The sequence below is a fragment of the Sapajus apella genome, unplaced genomic scaffold, assembly GCF_009761245.1.
Source record: "Sapajus apella isolate SASKATOON/1434 unplaced genomic scaffold, GSC_monkey_1.0 scaffold117, whole genome shotgun sequence".
Taxonomy (NCBI): domain Eukaryota; kingdom Metazoa; phylum Chordata; class Mammalia; order Primates; family Cebidae; genus Sapajus; species Sapajus apella.
In genome coordinates this window covers 5,195,891-5,222,301 of record NW_022437057.1, presented here as the reverse complement: position 1 = coordinate 5,222,301, position 26,411 = coordinate 5,195,891, and the positions used below count along the sequence as shown (strand labels likewise).

Here is a 26,411-nt window from a genome sequence, read left to right as displayed (position 1 = left end):
CACCTTTATTATTCATAGTTTTATGTTGTTTATTCTGTTACCTTAGCAAGTTTTGCCAGAACTTCCCAAAGTACTAACGTTTGGTTTTGTTGCTCTTCTCCTTATTAAAACTGTCTTCTGTTTCATTAATTTCTTCCTTTGTCTCTACAGTTTCCTTTCTTTAATTACCTTTGAGTTTATTTTGTTGTTCTTTTTAGCTTCCTAAATTGGCTGTTTAAATCATTAAATTTCAAATTTGCTTTAAAAAATACCAGCCATTAAGGCTATATATTTCCTTTTGAGTAGAGTTTTAGTGGTATCCTACAAGCTTTGATGTGCAGTATTTTCAGTGTTGCGTACTTTAAATTGTTTTATAATATCCATAATTATTTTTTCTTTATCTCATGAGCTATTAAAAACATGTTTACAACTATGTAAGAGTTTTGTTATTATTTAATTTTGTTGTAGTCAGAGAATTGTTCTGTGTGAAACATATTCAGTGCCTTGAAATATGCTGACACATGCTTCTTAGCCTAATATATGATCAGCTTTTTAAATGTTCCATTGAAAGGAATATGTACTCTCTATAGAGATGGTGTTCTAAGCATTTTGTGTTTTCCAAATATTAATTACTGATTTTTTATATTCTTAGTCTTTAAATTTTGACAGAGATAAATTATACTTTTTCTGCTGTAATGATTTTTTGTCAATTTCTCTTTGTAGTTCTGTCAACTTTACATATTTTTAAAGTGGGGTTATTTGGTACATACAAATTTAGAATTTATCTTTCTGGTAAACTGAATTGTTTATCAAAATATGGTGACCATATTTATCTTTAAAGATGGTATACTTTTTGCTTAATATTCACTTTGTCTGATATTAACATAGCTACTCAGATTTCTTTCAGTTAGTATTTGCTGAGTATATCTTTTTTTCCTTCCTATGCTTCCAAAAATTTTGTTCTTTACATTTAAAGCCCTTGTAAAAACATTTGTTTGGATTTTAAAAACCAAGCCTGACAATCTTTGTATTTTTTTAATTGGTCAATTTATTCCATTTATATTCACTCTAATTACTGATTTTTTTTCATTCATTTCTTCCATCTGTTTTTATGCTTTACATTTGTTCCATTTTTTTTTCTAAATTTCCCCCCTCTCTTTTCTTGTTCTAAGTTGATTTCTTTTTCTCATTCTCTTTCCTCTATACCATATGGAATCTCTACCTTCTGTGTTTTTTTAAGTGATTATCCGAGGCATTTTGACATGCGTTAACTTTCAAAATCCCAATGGCAGAAGCCCCTCTCTCTCTTACTTGGCTTGCCCCCCATGCCATGCATAAGCTGGGATGAGAAACCAAGCTGGGATTCCCATGCTATGTAGTTTCTAGTATATTACTTTTAATGGCAAAAACCACAACTAGTTTTGCACCAACCTACCACTTGCAGAGATTCTAGCAGGTTTAATCTTCTTCAACCCCCTTCATGGTCCCATGGCCCATCTTTGCCCTGAGCCAGAACACTGGAAGCTAGCAGATGTTAATGGGATTCTAGGTGTGTATAACACGTATCTGCCATACAGTAAGTGCTTGTGATAAATACCTCATTTCACATTTCCATCCTCAATTTCCCTTCTCATGCTAACAGCACCTTGACTCTTCTTAGGGATCTGAACTTTCCCACTTTTTGTCCTTGTAGATTAGGTGGAGTTGACCTATTTCCCTTTGCCCTGGCTTCAGGGTTGGGTACATGACAGTTGGTTCAGGGGTTGACATATGACCTGATCCAGCCAATGAAACTGAAGCTTGGAGCTTTTGTTGGAACAGTAGGAAAGGGACATACTTTTCCACTGAGTCTGCAAAGATGTTAAGATAGAAGCTTGGATCTGCTGGTGGCTCAATGGGACGACTCTGGCTGAGGATGAAGTCAACACAGGGGGACGCCGAGTAGAGAGCTGGAGAAAGACAAATTCCTGAGGACATTTGAGCCTTTGGATCCAGCCATGCTTGAAGTTACTCTTAGTCTCTCCAGTTCTGTGCGTCAGTTACCTATCTCCCAAACCCCATCCTCTTTTAACTGGGTTTCTGCTACTTGCAGTTAAGAGGGTTCAGACTAATCATATTCTTAAATAAGTGCCATTTGAATCTGAATCTCGTGTTTTTATACGGAGGGTGTTATAATAAGTTCAGCCACCAGGGGATAGGACCCGGTTTCAGAGCTACTCCGCATGAGTAGCTTTGCTCAGCCCCGCTCTGAGCTTCGGTTTCCTCATCTGTGAAATGAGTTAATAATAGCGACCTCACAGGACTAATGTGAGGACAACAGATGATGAATGCCAGTGCCCCTTTCCATTTCCTTCCACTGCTTATCATACAAATGATCAGACAGAACTCTGCTATTTCTTGCATCTGTGACTTTGGACAGATTTTGTATTTCCCACTGCTGTATTTTCTTCTTTGCTGATCAATTTCTCCTGCTTCAACACTCTGTTCCATATCATCTCCTCTGGGCAGCTGTCTCTGAGGTCTCTCAGGATTAGTGGTTCCCTCCTGTCTCCTGCAGCCCCTTTGCCAAAGCGCTTACATCCCTGGGTTAGGTGTCAGCTTACTTGTCCATTTTCCAGACTAAACAGGAGTGCATAAAAGCAGGCATTGGGTCTTACATAATTTACTTTGTCCAAGTTTATAATCGGTGTTCATGTGTGTTAACAAATGAATGAAAACCCCAATGGATCTCAGTTTAAATAGTGATTCTCCTGTCTTGTGACTTCCCTAATTCACAGATGGTCAGAAGCAGTTGGGCTTCCCCTGGCTGTGTCCGGTAGCCGGTTCCCACTTTCTGGCTTTATTTCAGCATCTACCTTCTCACTGCCAGGCTGCAAGAGCCTTGTGGGCAGGAACCCTGCGGGGAGGCAGTGAGGGACATTCACCGCTTGAGCAGCAACTTTGTGCTAGCAGTGAATGGGAGGAGGTGTGAGATTCGGAACCAGGAGTCCCTTGTGCTGTCTGAGCCTTCCTCATGCCCTGCTGCTGGGTCTTAGACAACTCCATCTCTCTCCGTTTCTCAGTTCCTCTCCACATCTGTACAACAGGGGTGATCCTGAAGAAGAGGCCGTCAGAGGCATGAGATGAGATGGGAAAAGTAGAATGTTTTGAAATTTCAAGGAATCCTCCTTCTCTTCTTCCTCCTTTGTAAATCTTTGTCCCTGAGGTTGCCTAAAAACTGACAGCAGAGGGATTGTGTGTTGAGGCTCTGGGCTGATCCTGTACTGAACAACACACAAGAAACCCCAGACTGAGAGGGTCAGCTTCACCTACATCCTGGGAACTGGGTCACCAGGACATCTCTCCTTTAAGAGGAAATGGAAGTGGAGGAGGTTGAGGAGGAGAAAGGGATGGCTCCTGCCCTTGGGGCCAGCCACAACCCGCCTCACTAGGGGTCTTTCTCATTGCCTTAGACTTTTGCTAAAATCGGGAGTCATCCTTTTCTCTAGGCCACACCTAATTTTTGGTTGTTTTAAAATACCCTGTGATGGGAATTTCAGGACACAAAGTAGAGACCAGTTACAGTGTTCTCTTCACACCCCCTTGTTTTCTGCCACAAACCAACATTACCCACTATGCCCAAATGACCACACTTCGGTCCTCTGCTCATGAAAGGAATTCTTTCTTTTTTTTTTTTTTTTTTTTTTTCCGAGAAAGACTCTTGCTCTGTTGCCCAGGCTGGAGTGCAGTGGTGCGATCTCAGCTCACTGCAGCCTCCGCCTCCTGGGTTCAAGCCATTCTCCTGCCTCAGCCTCCCAAGTAGCTGGTACTACAGGTGCGCACCACCATGCCCAGCTAATTTTTTGTATTTTTAGTAGAGATGGGGTTTTACCATGTTAGCCAGGATGGTCTCGATCTCCTGACCTTGTGATCCACCCGCCTCGGCCTCCCAAAGTGCTGGGATTACAGCCGTGAGCCACTGCGCTGTATTCCATGAGGAATTCTTTTCTCATGGCCTTCTCCTGGGTTTCTGGAAGTAAGCACAGAGGATTTGCCTGCCCGCAGGGTCTGCTTTGAAGGAGTGGAGACTGAGGGGCAGTGCAAATGGCAGGGATGCCCCTGTAAGGCAGGGCTCACTTCCTCTTGCATTATCAGGTGGCATGAGTAGGTTGCTGAGCAGGCCGGGCAGACTCTCAGCAACAGCTTTGCAAACATCCTGGGTTCACTTTTGCACCAAATAAGGGGACTTACTTGAGATCAACAGTTGAAGTCACAAGGCATTAACCCCTTCTTAATTTTTTCCATGACAAAGGAAAAGTGAGGGTCTGGGAGCTTTAGGCCTATAAAGGGAATTTTGATGACGGAGCTCCCAGGACATATTTTCCTGAACACTCATGAGCTACAGTCTGGGATCTGACCCAGAGGCTGGGAGAGGGAGGGATTGGCTGTGACTCTAGCAGGAGCCCTGAATTTGCTGGTGAATGAATAAATGACTGTCAAGAAGTAGCATTTACCGACAGCTCAATTTCTGGGGCCTGAACTAGGTGTTTTGCATCTTTTTTCTATTTAACCGTCTCAATGGCATGATAAAGTGAGAACAGGTGTGTGCATTTAACAGCCCATGAACCCAAGGCTCCAGGTGGGTAAGAGCCGCCCCAGGTCACACAGTAACAACTCTCAGATTTGAACCCACGGCTCCCTGACGTCGAATCACACTTCTCTCCTGCTGCGGCATGCAGCTTCCCATGGGGAGGGCTAAATAGATTTGGCAAAACGGTCCAGAGGTATAATACGAGGGATACGGAGATGAACTGGGCAGGGCTGCTGATCTCAAGGGTGGTAAAACGTTTGGGTTCATTGCTGCAGTGTAAAAACAAGACTGCATATGTGCACAGACATGAGCCTGTAAGCAAGTGTGTGAGGGGTGTGCCAGTGTATGCACGGGTGTGAACTACACACAGGGGCAGGTCTGCTTGCACACAAGAGCGTGTGTGTGCTCCAGTGCCTGAGCGTGCATGGGTGTGTTGCCTCTGAGTGTGAGTGGGTGTGCACCAGCAAGATTGTGTGGCACAGAAGCCATTTCTGGCCATGGAGTTCACGGGACGCTCCATGGAGCAGGTAGGGTATTTATTGCGTCTGTTGCCATGAGGGGTGTTTAGGGAGGTGGGCAAGGCTCTCCAGGTAGAGGGCAGCCGGAGGTGTGGGGTATGCTCTGAGAACAGGGAATGGCCTATCTCAGCTGAAGAGGAAGAAGCATGGGGCTGAAGAAGACGAGAAGGGCAGAAAGGGATGCTGCAGTCAGAGCATGAAGGTCTTGACTGAGAAATTTGTGTGTGATCTGGCAGGCAGTGGGGAGCCACTGAAGGCTGTAGAGCAGGGGAGTGTCAGGAATTGAACAAGGACTGGACTCAGCCTGTGACCTGGATGGCCCTTCTGCAAATTCTATGACTGTATGGGGCAGTGAATATCCCCAGCAGGGGAATCGGGCTTGCCTTTCTGGCAAGGCATATTCACTCACCACTGGGAGAGACGAGGTTGCAGGGGAGTGGGTCTGGGTCATTTTCATGGGCATCCTCCTTAAAAGTAAAACTTTAGGCAAAATGTGTGACTCAGCGCTGTCTTTGAGCATGTACTGTGTGCTCAGCCTGGGACTCTCCCTGCCCGCCCCGGCCAGCAGTCATGCCAGTGCGGGACTTTACAGAAGAGGAGACTGGCCTTCCCTGAGTGCCCTGACCGAGGTCACACAGCTGGTGAGTAGCGGGCCCAGGCTTCTGCCACCTCTGCTAGGTGCAAAGCCTGTTCTGAGCCATCAGAGCAACCACGCGAGGCCACCGTCCACTGAGCTTTTGCTGCACTGCCGCCTGGCTCTAGCATTTTCTATGTCTTAACTCAGTTCCTTCTTACCCCAACCCCATGGGGCAGGTGCTGAGATTCTCTGCATCTTATAGAAGAGGAAGTGAAGGCAGACAGGTTAGAAGACTTGCCGGGGGTCACACCGCCAGTAGGCGGCGCTGGGTGCGTTCCAGCATGTCCCGGGGAAGAAGTGATGGCGTGGGAGGCCTACTTTCTGCTGAGCCCCTCCCCTACCTCCCAGCCATCCATTTCCTGCTGCTGACCTAGGATTGCTGGTAATAAAACCACAAGAGTGCACATGGACGGGGCCCTTAACACCCACGCTCTCACTTAACTTTCACAACATCCACGTGATCAATATGACAGATGTTTATCCTGTTCTTATCTCTAAGAGACGAGGGAGTCTCAGCCCAAAGAACTTCGGTCACTTGTCCGGGGACTCACAGTGAATGAGTGGAGGAGCTTTGGGGAGTCCAGATCAGCCCCACGGCAAAGTGGGGGGCTCCCCGCCCTATAATGCACAAGGCAGAGCTCAGAGGGGGCCCAGTGTTGGCCCACACTGCTCCAGAACGGCGGTCACTCTCTACTCTCCCTGTCCACTCGCCCATCCTTAAATGCTGTCGGCCCCTTCTCGTGGTCCATACCCTCTGCCTTCGTCTGCCACCCTGCAGCACTTCCAGGGCCCTCTTGCTGATGTGACTTCAAGGAAATGATACCTTCAGATGTGGCTGGCAGCAGGGAAGCCCCCACCGAAAACAGTGAGGCCAAGTGTAGCAAAAGCCTTCAAATACCCTTCCCCTTTAGCCAGTCATTGTTTCCAGAAATTCCGTTTCTAGAGAAATAATCTGAAAGCAACCAAGTGTCCCCTGCATGAAGGTGTTTACCATAGGGTGAGGAAGAGACAAGAGCCAGAAGCAACAATACGGAAGGGTCTTCTCACACCCACTCTCGAGAAAGCTGGTAACCCCTGGGCTCACTATGTGCTGGACGCTGTTCTCCAGCCTCTGTATTATTCGCTCTTTTTATCCCTGTAATAACTTTATGAAACAGGTACTGGTGACGTCCCCTTTGAGAGGTGAAGAAACCGAGGCTTGGAAGGGTTACTTGGCGTGCCCATGGTCAGCCAGCTCCCTGAAGTCTGGCTCTACCAGCCTCAGCCGTTACCAGGGCAGCGATGGCTAGTAGTCACCACTGCCAGGTGGCTTTTGGAGAGGGTCAGCGTGCTGGGCAGAGTGAGATGCTTGTCAGGTGGGGCAGGCTGGGCTAGGTTTTGCAATGCGGAGAGGCTGTGTGGCTCCTGGCCCTGGCTTGTCTCTGTCACCAGCACTGGCCCCGCCACTCAGGCAGCAATGGCAGGCGAGGGCAGAGACCATTTTTTAAGTCCAAAACAGAAATGGAGGTGGAGAGTCAATGTGCGTTAGGTTTCCTTTTTTTTTCTTTTTTGAGATGGAGTCTTGCTTTGTCACTGCTTCCCACGTTCTTCCCAGGTTCAAGTGATTCTCCTGCCTCAGCCTCTCAAGTAGCTGGGACTATAGACGCATGCCACCTCTCCTCCACAGGGGCTGCAGGAGATGGTTAAAATCTCCCAGAGCCTACAGTGAGCCTCAGCACATGGCTGGGCCTTGGGGGCTGCCTGCTAGGGTGTCCTAGGGGTGGGGGCTCACAGCAGAGGCCAAGACCTGCCAGGGGATATAGCTGGCTTTGGACAGTGCCAGGCAGAGCCCAGGAGCCAGCCGACTGTGTCCACGCAGCTTCTGTGGATAGAGCAGCTGACAAGACAGGTCTGGAGTGGCCCAGAGAATGCTACTAGGGCCAGACAGGCTCCAGAGACTTACACTGGGGGGACGCAGGTGGGGACGGGAGAGAAGCCTGTGCAGACTGCGTGTTCACTGCTTCTAAAGCCGCCATGTTTGCTACTGGAAGTGGCTGTGCTCCCTGACATGGAAAATTTAAGTTTCTCCAGCATCTGTGAAGTGGTGGCCTATGAGGTCCCGGAGCAGAATACAACAAAGTATCTTACACCTGGGCACACCAAGCTCCAATCCTGGGGCAAGTGCACTCACTCAGTTGGTCCTTTCTCCAGTCCTGGGAGGAAGATGCTGGAATGATCAGCTCCATTTGTCAGATGAAGAAGACACAGAATTCTAGAGAGAGGAAGTAACTCTCCCTGGTCAGCCAGCCGGCAAACTGGGAAGGTCAGCCTTCAGAGCTCTGGCAACAGACTGCTGCCATGTCATTGATGGCTTCCCAGCTTGCAGGAGTGGCTGGTAAGGGATGAGTGAATCCATGAGACAGCAGGAAACTCAGCGGCCACAGAAGGGAAAGACGTGCAGCCTGCTCAGCAACGAACACCAGGTGGAGCAGAAGTGGGGCAGAACAAGAGCGCGTGCATCCTCTTACCAGCGGGATCGTAAGGCCATGTCTGCACCTGGACCAAGATGGGAAGGGAGTGCAGGGCTGTGACTCCAGGGATTAGGAAGGATGGCAGCAGACACGGGGTTCTCTGTGACTTTCCATTTTCTTTCCATTTTCAAAGTAAGTTTTAAAACTCTGTGTCTCCAGATTCAGCATGAGAAGGAGAAGTTCCCTGAATCCTCTGGGCACTGGGGACAGCCCTGCCACTTACCCTAACAGTCTGTCCCTGGGTGACAAAGGCATGTGGTCAGTCCTCACATGAAGAGGAAATGAGTGTCCTCCACGGACCTGTGACGTCCCGTCTGCCAGGCCCTCGCTACCTTCTGCCATTTTCTACATGGATCAGAGACAGGAGAAGCAGACACACTGATGGCTACGAAGGCACCAACTGCCAGTTTTTGGCAGTTGGGACTGCCTTCACTTCTATCTCCAGACACGATAGGGAGAGAGTGGTCCTCATACCCCAGGAGAGCCTCCAGGGCTGTGCACACCTGCAATGCAGGCACACCCCTTCCGCGCCCCCCAGTGCTCTGCCACATTGTGAGTGCAATGAACACCCCAAAACAGGGAGCTCTGTGACTCACTGCTGCTTCTTCAGGGACGGGGACAGCTGCCAGAATTCTTAGCTCTCTTTTACAGATGGGGAAATTGGGACTCAGAGAGGGATATGATCTCTCCAAGCTCACACAGCCAATCTGTGGCAGAGGAATGAGAAAGCCTGGTCTGGTCTCCTGTGCCTTCTGCCTGGGGCTCTGTCTACAGTCCCACCCTGTGCCCAGCCTGCACCCTCACCTGCCCCTGGCTCCCGAACCGGCAACTCAAGTCGTGACAAGGACACGCTTTACTGAATTCGCTTCCACACTTCGAGCGACTCATTAGTATGAAAAACACGTTCCTCACCACCCTTGCCAGAAGATTCTTGACACAACACAGTTGGGGGGTTGGCATGCTCTCTCCCTTGTTAAGTATTTATATATAGTTAGTGTTGGAATGGTACCCGGATACTGATCCAAGTCTCCCGTTTTCAGATGGGGGGAGCAGCAGGCTTAGGGTCAGGACCCCCTGGAACAATTCAGTAGCACAGCTGAGACAGAAATCCACAAAGCCTGCCCTGAACTATTCAGCTGCTCCTTGGCAAATGGACCATGGGGAAAAGATAATAATAAAGTCTGCCACTTACTAAGCATCTGCTCTGTGCCAGGCGCTTTGCATAAATCGGTGTTAAATTTCATCCTAATTCTCTCAGGGAGGCATTTTTATCCCCATTTTGCAGCTGAGCAAGCTGAGGCTGAGAAAGGGCACGCCACCTGCCCAAAGTCACATAGCCAGGAGCTGGAAATGGCACCCATTTCTTCCCCCACACCAGGGTTGGCAAATGATAACCCACAGGCAAATGGAGCCCACCATGTGTTTTTGTTGAGATGGTTGAAAAATAATAGAATCACATTTCGTGACCTTGTGAAAATGATATGCAGCTCAAATTTCTGTGTTCATAAATACAGCTTTACGAGAACACAGCCCTCTCCACCCATTTATATATGGTCTGTGGCTGCTTTCGCTCTACAAGGGCAGAGTTGCGGCGCTGCAACAGGGATTGTAGGGGCTGCGCAGCCTCAAATATTTACTCTCTGGCCCTTTGCAGGAAAAGCCTTCTGACCCCTGCCTTCTGCTGGGCTATCCCCTGAGGGGCCTGGAAGGTGTGCATCCCCTATACAGTTGTGCAGGCCGTTCTCTGCACAAAGGCATCTGGTGAAGGGGGCAAGTGCCTGCAATCAGCCCTCCTTCTGCTTGCCAGGCTGTGTGCCCTGGGGCCGGGTCCTCTGGAGGAAGGGCCTTTTCCTCACTTGTTCACCTTGTGGTGCTCCTTTTTTTCTATTTTTGAGATGGAGTCTTGCTCTGTCACCCAGGCTGGAGTGCAGTGGCATGATCTTGGCCCACTGCAACCTCCGCCTCCCAGGTTCGAGCAATTCTTCTGCCTCAGCCTTCTGAGTAGCTGGAATACAGGCATGCGCCATCACGCCCAGCTAATTTTTGTATTCTTAGTAGAGATGGGGTTTCACCATGTTGGCCAGGCTGGTCTCGAGCTCCTGACCTCGTGATCCGCCCACCTCAGCCTCCCAAAGTGCTGGGATTACAGCACCCTGCCTAGCCGCCGTGCTCCTTCTTAAGGGTACAAATGTACTAGCAGTGGCCCTGAAGGCATAGTGTCCCTCTCCATCCCATCACAGTCTCTGGGAAGACAGCGCCTTCACAAGGAGCCAGGAGGTGTAGACCAGGGCAAGGGAAGGGCAGGGCAGGGTAGGGGAAGGAAGGGCTCACAGATAGAAGTCAGAGCCTCCATCTGGCTTCCAGTCACCATCCCCAGACCCATGCAGGAAGGTTCTCTACCTTTCAATGACTCCTGGGGGGCCACGATTTATTCTCCTTGACTTTTGAGGCTGTAAAGGGCTTCCCACCTCCTCTTTCTGCTCTCCTTCCCCTGACTTCCTCTCCAGGAGTGGGAGGGGCTCTCACTCCCCAAACTCTCTGAAGAGACAGAAGAGGAAGAGGATTAACTCTGTGCTGGCATGTTGCTCTGCATGGCCACTGTGCAGAGGTGCAGGCCCTGAGAAGCTGGGCGGGCAGGGATTTGGGCCCTGATGGCCCCTGACACAGCCTCATGCCTGGAGCTCTCCACCCAGGGCGTTCGGAGACCACGAGCCACCCTAATGGCCAAACACCTGGGGAAGGAAAAATAGGCCCTTGGATGGAAGAAAGGGAAGGAAAGAAGAAACAGAGGGGAGGGAAAAACACCAAAAAGAATGGAAGAAAGAGACAAAGGAAGAACAGGCAAAAAATAAAGAGCAGAGCCAGGCACAGAAGAGCACCTCTTCCATGAAATGTCACACAGGCAGATCCAGAGAGGCCGAAAGCCACCTCAATGCGAAGGTGCACGGAATGGAACGCAGGGAGCTGGGGTAGGGGGTGGTCAGCTCACAGGCGCAGAGTTTCTTTTGGGGGTGATGAAATATTCTAAAATGGATTGTGGTTGTAAATGCACAACTCTATGAATATTCTGGAAACCACTGAACTGTCCGTTTTAAACAGGTGAATTCTATAATATGTCCAATGTAGCTTGATAAAACTGTTACAATAAAATGGAAAGCAAGACAAAGGCAGGCAGACAGACAGGAATAAGAAAACGAGGTGGATGGTGAAGAATGAAAACTCTCATTTGCTGAGGTACCTATCACGTGCCAGGAATTACGCTAAGGTCTGCACTCTTTACACTTCTTCTGACTTTTCCTGGTAAGTCTGATGATTATCAGCATTTTACAGATAAGGAAGCTGCAGCTCAGACTGGAGAGTGACTTGCCCAAGGCCATCCAACCAGTAAGTGGTGGGGCCATGACTCATACAGGGCAAACCCACCCTCCAGCACCCCAGGAGAGCAACCCCAGCAGCTGTGAGATGGGGCAGCAGCTTCAGAAGGCAGAGGGGAGGAGGAGCAGACACAGGGCAGCCGGCAGGTTCCTGAGTGCCAGGGCCAGCCAGGGCCCCTGACTGTGGGGTGAGCTGCCATGGGCGTTATGGAATTTGAGATGGGGAGAGTAGCATGGGTTACCCAGGCCGGCCTCAGTGCAATTGCGAGTGTCTTTCTAAGAAGGAGGTAGAGGGGGAGAGCTGGCTACAGCAGAGGAGAAGGTGACATGACCTTGGAAGCAAGAGGCTGGCGTGAAGGGCACTCACAGAGGCAGGGCAGGAACACCGAAACTGTGTGCTAAAGAGAGAATTTTAGTAAGCTGAGTGTCTAAGTTAACAAGCTGGGGCAATTGAAGGGGTGAACACGTTCAAGCCCTTAAGGAAACTTATCTTCTGGGCAACAGCTCTTCTTGAGAAGTGTGCGTATCAGACACCTGGCTCTTTCATGCCTGCGAATGTTGCAGCCTCATCTTCTGAGATTGGACTTGCTCCTTCCCTGTGCCCCTGACCTCTGCCCAAACCAGGACATGCTGTGGTGATGCTGTGCACACAGTCCAGGTTGGTGGGAACCCCAGATTCCAGTCCTGACTCTGAAGCTCGCTGTCTGTGTTATGACCAGAAGTTGCACTGCCTTCCCGGGTTCATCTGTGGCAGAGCTGGGGAAGGGTTGGGCTGTTCCCACATCGAGGTTCTATGATTCAGAGCTGGTACTGGATTCTGCCAGGAGGCAGATCCTTATGCCAGTATTTGGAGGGAGGCTTACCGTGACATCCAAGCTAGAAAGGGGAACCAGGAATCTCTGAGTTCTTATGAGGTTTCCGGAACTTCCCTCTTAGAGACTTGGTTTCCTAATCTCTACCGTGGGGGTGGGTTCAGTTCTCAGGGCTCTCAGGGGCCTAGAACAAGACATTCACTCATTCATTTATTCAATCAACAACATTCCGGGGCCTGCTCTGTGCCAGGTGCAGTGCCACGTGCTAGGGTCCAGCAGTGAACAACATAAACAGGGTCCGGTCCTATGGAGCTTATGGTCTAGGGGGAGCAGATGATAACCAATATAGTAATTCAAGAGAGAGAAGAAGAGGGCCTGGGCTGAGGGGAAGCTGCATGGGGTTGGATGCCATGTGGGCTGAGGGGAGCCAGCGGGGCAGGAGGAGAGGAGGCCACGGCAGTGCAGTGCCTTGGCAACAGGGATAAGAATTTGGTGTTTTCCTCTAAGCAACAGGAGAAGTGGAATCTAATCCAATTTCTGCCTGAAAACCTCTCCAAGGGAAGGAGAGCAAATTCAGGGAGCCAGTCAGGGGCCGGTTGAGGTGCTGGGCTGATCGGGGGACAGAAGAGCTGGAAGGAGTGGGGAGGCACCAGCTCTGACTCCAGCCCTCCAGGCCTCCGGGAGTATTGAAGCCACAGGCACAGGCACAGGCACAGAGACTCTGTGCAGGCACGAGGAAGGGCCACACCCAGAGACTGTGATACCCTGGGTGCTAATGAATATTATCTACTGCCTTGGGAGATTACCATGAACAAGTGAATGGGTGGGGAAATGGCTTAAAGAGACCTTGGCAGAGGTCCAGAAACACAGGGTTCTCTTCCCAGCCTCTCCTTAGCTTAACACCTCAGACAGGTCACTTGTCTCCTTGTGCCTTAGTTTCCCCATCTGGTATCTGTAGGGCTACCACTGAGGTGATGGTCAAAAACAGAGCCAAGTTCAAATCCAGACAGCATTTTATCCTAGAGTCTAGGCTTTGGGATCAGAGAGACTCGGGCTCAAATCCTAGCTCTGCCACTCATTAAGGCTGGCCGGCCCAGGCCAGCTCCTCTGTTTCTGGGAGTCCCCTGCTAGTGGGGGCCAAACTGTGAGAACCCCTGCTCTAGAGTGGCATTCCTATGAGAGAAGGGCCTCAGCCTTGCTCACTGCTCTACCGCAAACAGTGCGGGCTAGGCCAGTACAGGTGGCAAGTCCTTGGTAAATGCTTCTCACTGAATGAGCTCTGGGTGGCTTATTCTGGCCAGGGCAGAAGGTGGTGGATGGGCCTGGGGAGGTGGCAGGAAAGGCAGCAGGATGGTGGGCAGGGACCAAATCAGGATGGGCCAGGGAGTTGGGACTTGTGGGAGGCTGAATAATGGCCCCCAAATGTGCCCACATCCTAATCCCCCAAGAACGTTACCTTATGCGGCAAAAGGGACTTTGCAGATTTGATGATGTTAAGGAATTTGAGATGGGGAGGGTAGCATGGGTTACCCAGGCCGGCCTCAGTGCAATTGTGAGTGTCTTTCTAAGAAGGAGGTAGAGGGAGAGAGCTGCCTAAAGCAGAGGAGAAGGTGATGTGACCTTGGAAGCAAGAGGCTGGAGTGATGTGAGAGGGGCCCTGAGCCAAGGCATGCAGGCTCCCTACAAGTGGGGAAAGGTAAGGAAAGGGAGGCTCTCTGGAAGCCTTCAGAAGGAACCAGCCCTGCCAATGCCTTGATCTCAGACACCTGGCCTCCTGAACTGCAACAGAATAACGTGTTTTGTGTTCAGCCACTAGGCTGGTGGGGGTTATGGCAGCCACAGGAAGTGGACACAGGGATCTCTATATGTAGGCGGCCACAGGAGGCAGAGATTTCCAAGAAGGGGCACTGCGCTGAGATTCACGATCGAGGGAGCTCACTGTTGAGTGACGGAGGAGACACAGTGGCTAGGAGCAGGGGCCTGTGAGAGTGATGAGGGGTGATGAGGCGCAGACAGTAGGGATCAGGAAGGGCAGATGGTGTCATGCTGTGGGCTGGCTGCTGGTTCGCCACAGGGGAGGACCGGCCAGTTTGGACACTATCTTCTGGAGTCACCCCATGGCTGATGGTGCCCTCACCCCACCCAGGGCAGGCTGGCTCAGTTCCCTTCAGAATTCTTGGCTCAGGCAGACACCCCAACCTTGGCAGTGATAAGGGCTCTGGGTCAGTGAGGGTTTGTCCCCAGATGGAGAGCTGGAAGGACATGCTATCAGCCAGCAGGGAAACCAGGAGCCAAACTTATCAACGGACACACGAGGCCCTGATTGCCCTGGCAGTCTCAGTGGGAATATCAACCTCTGGCTATTCTTGGCTACCTCCACCCTCCATGCCCTGAGCCATGGTGTGGGGTCTTCTGACTGGCTCCCCCACACTTCTCTGCCAAAGTCCTCTGCCCCTGCTCCTGGGGGCTGGAGGACAGACCACAGCCATGGTCTCCAGGAGTGTGAGCTCTGGCCCTGGCTCCTGGCTGCATGCATGACCCTGGCAGGCACCACCTCTCTGCTGGCCTTGGTTTCTTCACAGCCCCCCACCCACGATGCCCGTGAGGATCAGAACGGGAGACGGACACTCAGACCCCACAGCATGCCAGGCACCCGGAGGACAGACTATGCCAGGCGCTGCTATTGCTGTTGTTGCTCAGCTCACAGCTTTGGGTTGTGTCCCTTGAAGCAGTTTACTTGACTTTTGTGAGCCTCAGTTTTCCCATCTATGAAGTGGAGATTAAGCAAGTCCCTGCTTCACAGGGTTGTGCTGAGGATGAAGTGAGTGTGAGTCTCAACGGTGCAGCCCTGCCCTGGATGAAAGGGTCTTTCTCGTTTGCATTTAAAAGCTCAGAGGTCTGCTCTCTGGGATGAGCTCCCATGCGTCAGCCCCACCTGGGCTTCGATCCTTGGCATGTGTGGCTCTGAATCTGACCAGTCAGCTTCTTAACTAGACCATGAGCAACTGCAGGTGGCCGAGGGTGGTGCAGGGTGGGAGATGCTCTATTTCACTTTGTGCCCTTAGCACTTGGTGCAGGGGTGGGAATAGGATGCCCCCGAAGAACAATTAATGCCTAGAAACAATGTCAGACATCTAAAACAGGCCAGTAATGGGTGCTCAATGAATGTCAGCTATTGCCGTTAAGTGCTTATTGAATGAATAAGTTTCCTTAAGGATTCAGCTGAAAAGGCGGCTTATTACACCAGGGCTCAAACAGATAACAGCAATACAAAGTGATACACAAGACTAAACCAGAGTGGCAACCACGTTCTAGCCGAACCACATCTCTGTATGTTTTTCTTTGTTATGCGTTGTGAACTAAGTCAGCTTTGCACTCCAGTTGCCTCCGGAATAAGAGATTGTGCAAGGATATGGGAGATGGGCGTTTTGCCCATCAGGACTGGAAGCAGAAGTTTCCAGGTGTGCACTTGGAAGGTGGATGTGAGGGGCAGGGTCCAGGGCCCGAGCCAACGGTTGAGTGCAGGCGCAACCAGGCTTGCTCCAGGTGGACAGTGGTGGAGGAGCAGAGGGCCCAGGACCCAAGTCTACGGGGGGACACTCCACCTCTGGGAATGGGGGTGGCAGCTGCAAGGACCAGAGGGCATATGCAGGGGTCTCACTAGGCAGTTTTGCCCCCACAACACCAGAACCTTGTTGGTGGGTCTGCAGTTTCTGTGCAAGCTTTTCTTAAGTCTGATGCTCAGTGCTCCAGAGTGGACTTATGTCCTATTAGGAGATGGCAGAGCATGTTCACATCCCTTTGCTCATGTGATCATCAGGCAACTCTGGAGGGCAAGTGGGAAGCCCAGGATAGATCAAGTCTCTGTGAGATGAGGAAACTGAGGCCTGAGAGGGGGAGGAACTTGCCCAAGACACAAGGTGAGTGATGGCAGAGCTGAGATCAGGGCTGTGCCATTGATTTTCTGTAACTTCATCACTATAAACCCCCAAAATCTTATTTCTACATCCTCAGTATTCATTGTAATTCCTGGCATGTGGTGGGAATTGGGTGAATGTTTGCAAATGAATGAATGGCCAAATGAACAAACAAATGAATGAATGGGTCAGTTCCACAGACCAGCATTCTGGAAGGCAAAACCATGGTCTGTGGGAAGAGAAAGGAAAGCAACACTTATTGAGCAACTTCTATGTGCCAGGTATCCTCTGAGCATTCTTTAGTTTATTCCTCTCAGCAGCTAAAGCCCAGACCAGGAAGCTGTCTGTCCCCACAGCAAGCTTCCTCGGTGCCACTCAGGTCTTCGGTGCAATTTCTCTGAATGTCCTGCATTGGCTTTATCACCAGTGCTTTTATCCCAATCCCATTCTGGTTCTGTGCATCTTTGCTGCCTGGTCCCCTCTGAGAGGGGAATCCTGTTGTTCTCTCCTGCATCTCCTGCACTCTGAACATCCAAGAGTCTGCAAGCTTTTAAGATCTACAGCCTCCTTGATTTTGCTTTCTTCTCTTTCCTGTCTCATGAATCAGCGCCACAACTCCCTCATCTATAATCTCACCCTCTGGTCCACATCTTAGGGGTACCCAGAGCCCTCTTTCCAAAGCATAGATCTACTTAAGTTCCCCTTACCCTTGCTTCTAACTCTTTCACCTTTCCTAAAATCTGCAGAATCATGCCCAAATCCAGCCACCTCCAAGGCACCACCTTTCTGACTCCAGTGGCCTCTTTCCCCACCAACTTACACACCCCCCCAATAAGAGCTGATGCATAGTAGGTGCTCAATAAATGCTGAACCAAGCTGGGTTTCTCATTTAACCCCACAACAGCCCCATCAAGTGGCAGCATTGGTGACATGGCTACTTGAGTGCTATCCTGGAGGGGTTGGTTGAACACTATGACTCCTAAGTGGCAGTCAGGCTTCAAACATAAGACTTATGATTTTAAGGACAAGGTAGCTGGAAAAAAGGGCTCCCGAGTTCTGAAGTCAGTAGACCACTGTTCAGTCCCCAGCTGTGCGGCCCTTGCCAAGTCCTGTGAGAATTTTAATATGCTCCTTTTAAAATGGAGCTAATAAGTTCCACCTTTGGGGGGCTGTTGAGAGGATTAAACAAGACAGTGTTTACAAAGTGCTCATGAAGAGTCCCTAGAACATAAACCAGCACCATCTACACAGCAGCTCCTTTCATCATTCCCGTCGGTAGCATCCTCTCCCAGTGTCCCCATCCCATGAACCAGTGGCTAGGGCTATTACCTGTCTGTGGCTCCCTGGGGGGCCGTGACTTCTGTCCCACTCCACACCTGGAGCTTTAGGGGTTTCTCTTCCTGTGGCCTGGGTTCTCGACTTTGGGTCCTGGACAGCTGAGAGGCATTGGACCTCAGAGAAGTTTTGTGAGAGTTACGGCTGGCGAGCCTGCAGCAGAAGAGCTGCTGGTACCCGGTGCGGAAGTCTCTGTTCAGCGCAGCATACAGGATGGGGTTCAGGGCTGAGTTGGCATAGCCCAGCCATAGAACAATGGCTTCTAACACCTCATTGATGGCATCATCCCCTTTCAGCCCACGGTACACAAATGCGGTGAAGTAGGGAAACCAGCAGATGATGAAGGCCCCCATGACGGCGGCCAATGTCACTGTGGCTTTGTGCTCCCTGATGGTGGCTGCCTTCCAGGAGCTAATGTGATTGATCCTCTTGGCCTGATCCCGGGCTACCTTGAAGATGCGGTAGTAGGTGACGCACATGATCAGTAGCGGTAGGTAGAAAGTGACCAGCCCATCCACCAGCCCATACACTTCATTGACTTGGACTTTGCACTTAGGGGTGGTATGATTGCCCTTGCTGGTCTCGTTCCTGCTGTTCCACCCCAAGTGGATAGACAGGAAGGACAGGGTAATGGAGATGACCCAAATTAAGACCAGAGAGATGGTGACCCGAACCGGGGTGACCAGCACAGGGTACCGCAGCGGGTCCATGACGGCACAGTACCTGTCGAGGCTGATCATGAAGAGGTTGAGAATGGAGGCTGTGCAGAGCATCACATCCAGGCTGGTGTAGATATTGCAGAAGACCTTGCCAAAGCTCCACTGGCAGGACAGCTGGTAGATGGCAGAGAAGGGCAGCACCAGGAGGCCGAGGAGCAGGTCCGTGACAGCCAAGGACACAATGAAGCAATTGGTCAGATTGCGGAGCCGGCGGTTCAAGCCCACAGCCAGACAGACGACCACATTGCCAGCAACGGTGATGAAAATGAGGATCCCAAGGATCACGCTGATGGTGATCTTGAATGCAATAGAGTCCAGGCAGAAGGAAGAGGCTGTGCCATTGGGCGCCATCCTGGGACCCTATGGCTCTGTCCCCTGACCAGGGCTCCTGGCTGCTTCTTCTCTGCTCCCAATGTGACAATTATGCAACCACTGGACTCCAGGCTCCCAACAGAGCCACAATGTGTCCAATTTTTTTTTTTTTTTTTGGACGGGGACCTTTGATGACTGACTCAGGGCTGTTTTCTAGAAATAAATTAAGCAGTCTCTTCTAAGGTGTTGGGAATGAGTATGAATGAAGAAGAGAGAAAAGCAAGGCCTTGAAGCCAGGTTCATGGATCAAGCTCCAGTCCTCAGATGATCCCCTGAAGAGCTAGCTTCCTCCCGGGGCTGGGGCAGGTCTCCACTCTCCAGGTTTTGCATAGAATCCGAGGTACTGTCTGGCAGTGGCTTTGGTGTCATGCAGGATGGGTCATGCTGAGACATGTCTGTATCCCTCTCCATAGCTGGTGCCTGGTCCCATCTGCGTGATGGGGTCAAGGACTGGGGATCTCCTTCCCTGGAGTCAGTGGAGGACAGGAGCTGAAAAGGCAAAGGTTGGATGTTAAACACCTTGAAACCAGACAGAAATCATGACCCGATTCAAGATGTGTCCTTCTAGATCTCGACCTCTTGGCAAGACCCCAGGAAGTATGGGGTTGGTCTGGATACCTCTCCTTGGAGGGACTCAGGCAATCAGGACACATACTGGGGAGGGGGAAGGGAGGCAGGATGCAAGAAGCTGGACACGGAGACTTGTGAGAAAGAGTTGGAAACTCTGGAAGTGCCTGTACTGAGAAAGAAGGATCTCGACACAGACTCTCAGCTCCGTGAGAATAGGGGCTGCATCTGTTTGTTCACTGCTGGTTCCTGGTGCCTGGTCCTACAGATAGACATTAAGATCTGATGAATAAAGGTTGAAATGAATGAATGAATAAACAAATGTAATGAATCTACTCCTCTGAAGTGCTGAGCACAGTATCTGGTGCTGTTTGGCAAAACGTCATCCTACTGTAAGGCAGTGGCCAACAAATTTCTTCAGAAAAGGGTCAGATAATAAACATGTTCTGTCTTGCAGCCTATGATGGCTCGGCTCTGCCTTTGCAGTGCGAATGCAGCTATGCAGATGACGTGCAAGCAGAAGAGCGTGGCTGCGCTCCAACAAAACTTTAGTAATGAACACGGAAATTTAAATTTCATAGCGTTTTCACGTGTCACAAAAAAATCTCTTTGATTTTTTTCCCAAAATTTAAAAATGTAAAAACCATTCTTAGCCATGGGCTGTACAAAGCCAGGCAGAGGGCCAGATTTAGTCTGCAGTTCGTCACCTGTCATCCACGCCACCCCTGCTCTGAACACATCTCCAAATCTTACTGGTCTTACTTGGCAGAACATGTGATCCCACATCCAGGTCAGCAGGGACAGAACTTACTCAATCCTAATGGTTGCATAACAGTCTGTGGGGAGGCTCACCATAAATAGGTTTATCCTATCATCCCCAATCACCCTCTCACGGGCATTTGGGTGGTTTCTCCTTCCTCCCTTTGTGCTATTGAAGTAGTGCAAACACTAATTCAATAAAGTAACAGCATGTGCAATGCCTGTTGGTTAAATAAGAGCCCAGATCACCAGATAATCTCCAAAGCTCCCTCCCAGTGGTGGCTGTATATGATTCCAACGGGCGAGAAACAAGCTGAGGCCCTGCTCCATGCCTGGGTCCTTCCCCACCAGCTCCTCCTGTTTTTTTAGAGAACTGGCAATCTCCTGAACTCTGAGAGTGTGCCGAGATCGAGTTGACGGCGAAACCCCCTCTCAGAGGAAAGCTAATCTCCATAAAACATAAATTAAGCCTCTCCCAGGCTCTTGCCTGGAGCGGTTTGCAACCTGAATCCGAGAAGCATCATTTAATCATAGCAATTGTGTTCATACAGGGATCAGGGCTCCCGATCACCTTCTGCCACTCTCCCTGGCTCAGTCGCCAGGCCTGGCAGCCGAACCGCCGGGTATTATTTTTAGCAGATCTTTTCATTACATAAATAGCCCAAACAGCATGGGTCTCACCATCACACTTAATTACTTTGGAGGGGGTAGCAATAAGAGTATTTTTTTTTTTTGAGACTTCCTATTTCCCAAGAAAATGTTTTCTGAGTTACTGCAACAGCTGCATATACGTATTTTGGCATTAGGCTGACATTTGAAGTAATGTTTGCATGAAGGGTCTTCCAATTTGAGTGAACCAGCCTCTCTTATAATTAGAAAATCCTTTCCTTGTCTCCCCTCCCACCCTTCCTTCCCTTCCTCAGTCCTTTTCAACACAATTTCTTTGAAAACCCACAATGTGTCCGATGCTACTCTAGGTGCTGGGAGGACAATGATGACCAAAACAGCTGTGAGTCCTTTCATCATGGACTTTTCAAAGAAGAGCCACGTCTGCTGTATTCCTATTTAAAGCCCAGCTCCGGTAAGTTCTGGTTACCCTTTTCAAGGGCAGGGGCTTTTGTACAGCGCTCCTCTCTCCCATCCTTTCCTGTCCCCTGCGGGCAGAAGGATTGCCCTAGAGGGCCACGTCATCCCCTTATGAGCAACCTTCAACGGCTCCTCTTTGCCTGTGAGGAAGAATCATGTCATCCTTGTCACTATCATTGTCACCATCATAGCTAACAAAAAATAATCTCTCAAACTGTCCTTTCAAACTTCCAAAGTGATGACAGGCTCATTCCAGTAAGCCAAGTATCCCTGAGGTGTACAGAAAGGGCCAACAATCGGGGCCAGCACACACCCAATCCCTTGCCCCAGGAGGTGACTGCTGCTGGCTGTTTGGTGCATGGGGGCCTCCTGGGTTTCTCGTGCGTCTGCGTGCACACGGACACATGCCGGGTACTGTCCGTACACACCATACACGCTCCTCAGCAACTGCCTCTCCTCCACTTTTTAAAAAATTCCCAATGTATAATGGATGGCCCTCTAGGTCACTGAGATCTAAACCATTCTTTAGGGAGTTCAGCCCATGGCAATGCAACTGCTGCCATGAGGATATGTACACAAGGATGTCCGTCAGCAGATGTGCAATGGCAAGAGCTGAAAACAACCTGAGCGCCCATCTGCGGGGGGAAGATGGTTCAATGAACTACGGCTAAACCCATCCTGCAGGATTGTCCTGGGCAAAGCGATACCACACATAGTAAATAAAATATCACTGAATCCTCACAACCCCACGAGTGAGAAAAATTATGGTCTCCAATGGTCTTTAACAGTTGAGGAGATTGAGGCTCAAAGAGGCCAGGTGATGTCACGCCCCTGGAAAGTGGCAGAGCCTGGATTCAAATTCAGCTCAAACTCCTGTATTTAATGCCCATTCTTGGATCAGACTTCAACCTATCTTTCCAACGGGGTCTCATCAAACACTCCAGCATCTGTTAATTTCACAGACACTCGAGCAACTGAGCATGTCCCCAAATGCAGCACGCCCTCTCTCTCCTGCCTCTGCCTTTGAATCCCCTGTGCCTGATGTTCCACTTTTCCCTGTATTCACTTCAACCACTCTCCTCTCAAGGCGCAGCTCAGGTACCTGTCTCCCTGAGCCCCCCTGTGCCTAAAGGCAGGAGTAACCTCTCTGCATTTTGTACCAAATTAGATTGTACAGCACCTGCTGCCTTGTAGCATTGATCTGGCTCTGCGGCATTTAATTCTGAAAAGTGCCAGGCCCATTCTGATTCTGTGCCTTTGTACATGCTGTTTTTACTGCCTGGCAGACCTTTCCTTACCTAGAGAGCTCTCACCCTTTTTTCAAACCCTGGCCTCCTCTGTCACCTCCTCTAGGAAGTCTTCCAGAAGAAGCTTCTCCATCCTCTCTCACTGCTACCTCCCCTGTACTCACCTCAGGCAGAGGCTTGTGCTTTCTGAGGTGGACAGAAAGGGGGTGTTTTTTTGATACCTGGGGTAGAGTTTTGAGTTTTGAAGGCCCCGGGAGTGCTCTCTTCTTAGTGGGGTCCTTTGTGATTCACCATGAGAATCCATCTCCCCAGGAACTGAGTTGTGGTGAGACACAAAATACCACTCTTCTCTTCTGTCTTTCCGCCTGGTGGTGAAGAAGACGAGGGCTTGCAGGGCGAAGCTTTCCACAGAAAGAGGTAGAACTTGGCAGGTCTTCCTGATGCCACGGCCTCCCTCTCACTGCCCCCAACCCATAAAATCCCAGAAGAAAGGCCTCTGGTGTGCATTCTATTTGCAAACCAGAGGGGAAAGGCCACCGAGCAAAGCAACCAACCTGGGGACTGGGATGTGCTCGCCCTCCAAATTTATCAAGTCCAATACTTTCTTTTCCCTTTTCATCAGGAAGTGAAACCCCTTTTGCAGTTTAAGTAGTTAAATCCCAGACACAGCCCTGCGGGAGCCTGGCAATTGCACACCAGCGACCAGCAATTTGGGGGAATCAGTTAAGGCTTGACTGGGTTTCTCACTCAGTCTGAAAGATAAATCTGATTTTCCAGGGAATAATGTACAACAGGAAAAGAAAATGGCATCCATGCAGTGACCATTGTGCACGACGCCCCTTCTGGGCGAGCCTCAGGGCAACCCTGACAAGTAGGTGGTTTGATCCTTATTCTACAGAAAGGACACCCTGAGGCGTGAAGGGGAGCCCCTGTGCTGAAAGCAAGGACTTGGACATTGGACAGATCTGGGTTCTAATTCCAGCGCCATCACTGAAATAGCTTTGTGACCTTGGGCATGTGACTTCCAACTCTCTGAGTCTTGGTTTTCTCATTTGTAAAGTGGGGATGTTAATACCTCCTCCTTCACTTGCTGGATGTGAAATGAAGACAGCAAAGGGATGGAAACCCCTTAGTGCCTGGCATGTGGTAGGTTGTTACCAATAACGTTTCTGTCATTGGCTAAAGCTGCATGGCCAGCAAATAGCATTCATGTGCATGCCACGCACCAAGCAGCTTCCAGGTGAAGACACTGTACTGGGGACCGGGCTAGAGTAGTGAGCACAGCAGACGCATCTGGAGCGCCCGTCACACGGGTGGGAGGAGACAAAGTCCGTGACCTACTGTGGAGCTGCTTATTTATGGCAGCCGTGCTAAGAGTTACATAAAGGGAAATAGCACCACCCGAATATATCATGGTGTGGATACGGAAGGCTTCCCCAAGGAAGTGATATTTGAGTTGAGCTCTGTGCAGATGGGAACAAGGTAACTGAGTGAACATGGGACAAGCAGATTCCAGAGAGAACAGCTGCTGTGAAAGCTTGGAGGAGAAAGATAGTGGGTGATAACCCAGCAGCCCTGAGACACCTCCGGCAGGTGGAAGGGAAGTTTGAGCAGACGGTGATGTGATTGGAAGGCGGGCAAAGGGGCACATGGTCCCTGATCTCCTGCTGTACATCAGGATTCAGGGGTGTGGCAGCTGGGGGTAGGTCTGAGCAAGTGGCTGCCTGGTACTGCCCTGTTCCTCATTCTTATGAGCCATCCGTTCTCAGAACTTTTGCCCTCTAATTGACCAATTCAAATGTTCCAGGTGCCTATCGAGGGCACCAGAAAGTGGGCCCAGCATCAGCCCCAACCTCTCCAGCTAGTTCTCAGGAGGAAAATCCAGCTGGGGATGGAGTGTTTGGGAGTTTGGACTTAGTTCTGAAGATAATAAGGAGCCATGAAAGGTTTAATCATCAGCCCTGAGATCACCTAGGGAGCTGGCAGCAGATACGGGACCCCATATCTCTTGATCCCAGTCAGTTAACAACCCATGAGAATGACACTCCTACCAATTAGCATACATAGAATGCTTATTTCATGACAGGCCTGGCGACGTCTGATCTGATCTTTACCACAACATTGTGAGGCAAGAGGTGCTTCTTTTCCGCATTTTACAAACGCAGATGCTGAGGCTCAGCAAAATTTTAAAAATTGTCCGAAGTTTCACAATCAGCCCAAAATGGGCCCAAGAAGCAGGGAGTTATTTTGGTGTTACAGGGAAGACAACCCTTTCCAAGCTCAGAGTGGCTGCCCCCATACAAGCTGCTGACCCACGTGGCTTCAGCCCAGACAGTCAGAGCTGAAATGACCCCTGGCCTTCCCAGTGAGCCCTTTCTTCCCCCTTACATGGCAGGGCAGCTTCATTTAATAAATGCTGATCAAGATATCGAAAAGATACCTGAGCTCATGTTTTCACAGCACTATTCACAGTAGCTAAGATATGGAATCAACCTACAATCCATCAGTGAAGGACTGGATAAAGAAAAAGTAACAGGGTGCAGTGATTCACACCTGTAGTCCCAGCATTTTGGGAGGCTGAGGTGGGAGGATTGGCCAGGGGTTTCAGGCTAGCCTGGCAACATAGTGAGGTTTAAAATTAGCTGGGCATGGTGGTGCACGCCTGTAGTGCAGGCTACTCAGGAGGCTGAGGCAGGAAGTTAGCTTGAGCACAGGGGTTCAAGCCTGCAGTGAACTGAGATCATGCTACCTCACTCCAGCCTGGGCAAGGGAGAACCTGTCTCAATAAAAAGGAAGGAAGGAAGGAAAGAAGGAAGGAAGGAAGGGAAAAGAAGGGGGGAGGGAAGGAAGGAAGTAAACGGAAACAGTAGTACACACACACGCAGCACACACACACACATATGCACACACAATGGAATACCATTCAGCCACAAAAAGGAATGCAATCTTATCTTTTGCAATATTTGACTTGTTGTGTTTGCCTTGTTTTACTTAAAATAACACCTTCCAGTGCAATTGGAATCAAATATTGCATGTTCTCACTTAGAAGTGGATGCTAAAAAATGTGTACACCTGGACTTAGAGGCCAAATGCTAGACAATGGAGAATCTGAAGGGTGAGGAGGTGGATAAGAAATCACTTAATAAGTACAATATACATTATTTGGGTGATCGATACGATAAGCCTTGACCACTATGCAATCTCTGTATGTTACATAATTGCACTTGCACTCCATAAATTTATACAAATAAAACAAAAACCTGGGGGAAAACAAGTGCCGGTGGCCCATTATGTGCTGGGAGTTTGAGCTCCTTCTAGCCTTTCCCCAGGAGGCCGAGGTGAGCCCTGAGGCAGGGGCTGAGGATACAAATGAATAGGGTGCAGTGGTCCCAATCCTCTAGAAGTTCAGACAGAGCAAGAGATGGCTAATAAGAGCCATGGGTGGAGGCCACACAGGTGTGGGAACTGGGACACTGGAGCTTCAGCTCTGAGGGTGGTGGTGGGCAACAACTCCGTGTGTGTGTGCGCACACGTGGGCACATGTGCATGGATGTATGCATGCCAGAGTGTGTACTCCGGCACACACACATGCATTTGTAGAGGGAAGCATTTTCTTGGGTCTGGAAAACCCAAGAAATGTTTAAAACACTTAGACTACTGACCCAGCAGTTGCAATGCTGGGAATCTGTCCTGTGATTCCCCAGAGTACTGACTGTGTTGGCTAAGTCTGGAAACCATAAACGTGCACATGACAGAATGTGGTGGAGCCATCCAAAAGACTTAGACTGTCTGGGCTGATGGGGGAGGGCCTCCAAAAGGGTGCCTATGCTGAGTGTGATATGCACAAGGGGAACACACGTGTGCATACCCACGCATCTACACATGTTAACATTGGTCAAGGTCCGGCTCAGGAGGGTGGCAACAAAAGGGTAGGGATGGCTGCCTCCAGGGAGGAAGCGGGTGCTGGGACAGGACGGGAGAAAGACGTGTTTTCACCATGTGTCTCTTG

The 26,411-nt window shown here is 50.0% G+C and overlaps 1 protein-coding gene across 3 annotated transcripts in view; it reads right to left on the bottom strand.

Moving 5' to 3' along the window:
• HRH2 (histamine receptor H2) overlaps nt 1–26,411 on the bottom strand; it is a 52,369-nt gene that overhangs the window by 7,274 nt on the left and 18,684 nt on the right. For 2 of the 3 annotated variants that reach the window (XR_004263519.1, XM_032260393.1), the window contains exon 2: nt 17,647–19,232. Coding sequence is in view for 1 of the 3 variants with exons in the window: in XM_032260393.1 (XP_032116284.1) it covers nt 17,647–18,722 (1,076 nt within the window). In the remaining 2 variants the exon portion in view is untranslated. Of the gene's footprint in view, nt 1–10,614; nt 10,753–17,646; nt 19,233–26,411 lie in introns of all 3 variants that reach the window. The other variant, XR_004263520.1, reaches the window with a different exon arrangement.